At 37.9% G+C, this 4,376-nt stretch overlaps 1 protein-coding gene across 4 annotated transcripts in view; it reads right to left on the bottom strand.

Moving 5' to 3' along the window:
• The window catches only part of LOC106870177 (oxygen-dependent coproporphyrinogen-III oxidase), a 360,259-nt gene that overhangs the window by 15,188 nt on the left and 340,695 nt on the right, over nucleotides 1–4,376 (bottom strand). For all 4 annotated transcript variants that reach the window (XM_052976450.1, XM_052976448.1, XM_052976449.1 and 1 more), the window contains one exon: nucleotides 1,734–1,858. In XM_052976450.1, the coding sequence (XP_052832410.1) occupies nucleotides 1,734–1,858 (125 nt within the window). The remainder of the gene's footprint in view (nucleotides 1–1,733; nucleotides 1,859–4,376) is intronic.

Here is a 4,376-nt window from a genome sequence, read left to right as displayed (position 1 = left end):
CACACCTGCACTTATAGCCACACCGGTGCCTATAAAGTAATTCTAAATACAATTAAAATTAATGGAAGCATTTTGCTTGAATGAATGTAAAGAGAGTGAAGCTCTGCCAATCATGTGAAACAGCTGCTGAATATAAGCAAAAGTTATTATTTCCCACAATCTGTTCAGTAATGTTTTCCATACATAGATATACTCTTTTACTCTTTTACTTGTTTCAGTCATTTGACTGCGGCCATGCTGGAGCACCACCTTTAGTCGAGCAAATCGACCACAGGACTTATTCTTTGTAAGCCTAGTACTTATTCTATCGGTCACTTTTTACCGAACCGCTAAGTGACGGGGACATAAACACACCCGCATCGATGGTCAAGCAATGCTAGGGGGACAAAAACAGACTCACAAACATGCACACACACACACATATATACGACGGGCTTCTTTCAGTTTCCGTCTACCAAATTCACTCACAAGGCCTTGGTCGGCCCGAGGCTATAGTAGAAGACACTTACCCAAGGTGTCACGCAGTAGGACTGAACCTGGAACCATGTGGTTGGTAAGCAAGCTACTTACCACACAGCCACTCCTGCACCTATGTGTATGTGTGTCTGATGTTATGAATATATTTTATATGGTTTGATTTCAATTTGTTTAATATTTCTACACTGGTCGAAAGAGCAAATCGCTGCAGGCCACAGAAACACCTCGGATTCCTGGACAGGTTACAGTATGTTAAATATATACATATTTCTTTACATGGTTGTCGTTTACTTGTTTCAGTCATTAGGCTGTGGCCATGCTGGAGCACTGCCTCCAAAAATTTTTAGCCAAATGATTTGACCCTAGTACTTATTATTTTTTGAAGTCTGGTACTTACTCTACTGGTCTCTTTTGCTGAACTACTAAGTAATGGGAATGTAAACACACCAACACGGGTTGTAAAGTGATGGGGGGGGGGGGCAAATTTGGACACAGAGACATGTACACACACATGCATACATATATATATATGTATATAGATGGAAACTGAAAGAAGCCCATTGTATATATATATATATATATATATATATATATATATATATATATATATATATATATATATATATATATATATACAATGGGCTTCTTTCAGTTTCCATCTACAAAATCTACTCACAAGATTTTAGTTGGCCTGAGGTAATAATAGAAGACACTTACTCAAGGTGTCATGCAGTGGGACTGAACCCAGAACCATGTGGTTGGGAAGCAAGCTTCTTACCGCACAACCATATTCACAGTTCATTCATTTCCCTCATGCATTTAATGTTTAAATATTCACAATCCCAATTAACTTGTAAAGAATCCTTAGAATTGTCTTCCTATAGTGTCAATAATTATTAACAGTAGGTGCTGTATGGTTTAATCCCACTTTTATCTTACAAATCTTGAGGCATCCAAGCAAAATGGGAGCAGTTCGGAAACTTGTGTACATTGAAGATGTTGACAGATTTAACAAGGACTTTACAGCCACACTAAAGAACCCTTTGTACCTAATGAAATATTCTCTATGCAGTCCCTTAGCCTGCTGAAAATAGCAGCCATATCCCTCTCAAATCACACCCTTTTGTCTTACATTGAATAATATACTCCCTGACATATACCAATTTGGAAATATCACAGTGGGAAGACATTTAATCCTAAATCTTTTCTATCAGGACTTGTCTAGGGTCAAACAACGACAACATTGTATAACATACCTTGCTCTCATCTGACGAACAGCTTCAACAGGTAGTTTACCTCTAACAACGGAGATATTGACTCCAGCTTTCTCGAACACAGTTCCATCTTGTAGGATACAAGTTATGCCGCCGCCACCATCTACCTGAGGAAGAGAGAAGAAAAAGACAGAAGTTAACTAGCTGGAGTAAAAGAGTGGGTTTTATTTTCCATGAAGCAGTGAATTAGTAGAGTTCTTACAATATTGGATAGAACATGTTATTGTGTTTGTTCTGACCTACTGCTTCCTCCCTTCAAATCTAACCAAAGTCAACTTTGCCACACAAAAACCAACCTCCTCAACTGTGAAAAATTTTTTACACAAATTGTTTGCAAACCTTGGCATCTCAGAAAAGACAGTGTCTGAGACAATGGAGAACAATTTATGTCTAGCAAATTTTTAAAATTTTGTGAAATGTTTGTGGCAGAACATATAACTATGGTGCCATACCATCCCAGATCTAATGGACAGGCAGAAAGCTTTGTCAATACCTTCAAAAGAGCCCTTAGAAAATAGAATAAGGAAGTCATGGATGAGGTAGGATGTGTGGTAAGTAGCTTGCTTACCAACCACATGGTTCCGGGTTCAGTCCCACTGTGTGGCACCTTGGGCAAGTGTCTTCTACTATAGTTTCGGGCCGACCAAAGCCTTGTGAGTGGATTTGGTAGACGGAAACTGAAAGAAGCCCGTCATACATATGTATATGTATATATATATATATGTGTGTGTTTGTGTGTCTGTGTTTGTCCCCCCAACATTGGTTGACCACCGATACTGGTGTGTTTACGTCCCCGTAACTTAGTGGTTTGGCAAAAGAGACCGATAGAATAAGTACTAGGCTTACAAAGAATAAGTCCTGGGGTTGATTTGCTCGACTAAAGGCGGTGCTCCAGCATGGCCGCAGTCAAATGACTGAAACAAGTAAAAGAGTAAAAGAGAGAGAGAGAGTGTACCGTGTGACACCAAATCTGAATACACCAGTAGGTAGCTCCCCTGCAGAGCTGATGTTTACAAGGAAAGTAAAATCAGTCTTTGATAAATTGCAACCTAGAAGAAAGAAAAAGTGCCAGGGAAGACAGCAAAATTCTTGAAATTTGGTTAAAAGGTGTTTATGAGGGCATACAAGAATGGAAAGCAGAGTTGCGAAGATGGCATAATTACCAAATGCCTAGGTAAAATGATGTGTTGGGTAAAAAGTAGAGAAGGCATAAAGGAAAAACACAGGAACCAACTGAAAAAGAGATTTGTGGAAAGCAGATCAAAGAAGTTGCAGAAACCGATGGAATGGTTGTATGATACATTCCAAATACCAACACTACTGCAAGTGATTGAACCAGGTGTGCAAGTGAGAAGAAAGAAAACACACAAAGTTCTTGAAAATAGATACCAAGCACAAAAGATATTAAATTGTAGGAAAAAAATAGAAAAACTCAAAAAAGGGAGGCAGGGTGAATAAAAAAAAATATTGCTAAATTGAATGACACTTCCTAAGAAAAACTTAAAAGGGGAGATGCTGTGGGGAACTCGTAATAATGATACACCCCTCCCATGTGACGAATGGAATAACCTGGTCACTATAAGCAAAGAGAAGTACATGAAGTACCAGAGTACGTAGTAAGTAGTCAAGAGATAGTCATGTCTTTACTGGTTTTACTAAGTATACTGCATACCGAAATGGGTGTTATAATAATCCAGCATTTTAAGGAATATAACAAAAATCAAAGGCAAACGTTTTGGGATCATTGTCGCAGTCACCATTGTCATTTAATGTTGTTGTTGTCATATCATTGTCAGCATCATTTAACATCCATTTTCCATGCTGACATGATTTGAAAGGAGCTGGCAAGCCAGAAGGCTGCACCAGGCTTCACTGTCTGTTTTGGCAGGGTTTTTTACAGTTGGATGCCCTTCCTAACACCAACCACCTTACAGAGTGGCCTGGGTGCTTTTTACATGGCACCAGCATTGGTGAGGTATCTATATCTGGAAATTCAAGAGTACAGAGTGTTTGAACTGAAATCATTTATTTATCACTCCAGAAGAGGCTTGAGAATCTGGTATGTTTCTGGCCATTCTTATAAAATAACCATAGTATCTAACTTTCCACTTTGAAGTGAGCAAATACCACTACAGAGACACTCAAATTAGAGTGAAATACAACAGTGAACTTGATGAAAGCATGAAGGTAAAGCTTATGATAAATTTGATGTCAGTACATATCCAGGTTTATCACTGTCATGAGGAGAAATTTGATATTGTTTAATACATAATTTGATAACATTGTAAATATAATTTGATATCATTAAATACACAATGAAATTGAAAAGTTAAAATTAAATTAGAGTCAGTGAATGCAATGTACACAATCAAATTAATTTCAATGTTTACTGGATATCACACGAAAGAATTGGTGAGATTTGGTATCATCATTCTATCTTTCTGATGAGGGAGTGAAAATGGAAGGATAAACATATCATTAAATGAATCATAACATAAATGGGATTGCAGAAGCAAAGAGAGAACCTCCTGCTTGAAGGCTGGCTGTGATTGCAATATAATTTCCCCTCTCTCTTTCTTTCTATGCATGTGTTTGTGTGTGTATGTGTGTATACATACATACATA

This window comes from Octopus bimaculoides, chromosome 24 (assembly GCF_001194135.2).
Source record: "Octopus bimaculoides isolate UCB-OBI-ISO-001 chromosome 24, ASM119413v2, whole genome shotgun sequence".
Taxonomy (NCBI): domain Eukaryota; kingdom Metazoa; phylum Mollusca; class Cephalopoda; order Octopoda; family Octopodidae; genus Octopus; species Octopus bimaculoides.
The sequence above is the reverse complement of the archived record's forward strand: the minus strand, read 5'-3'. Positions and strand labels throughout refer to the sequence as shown.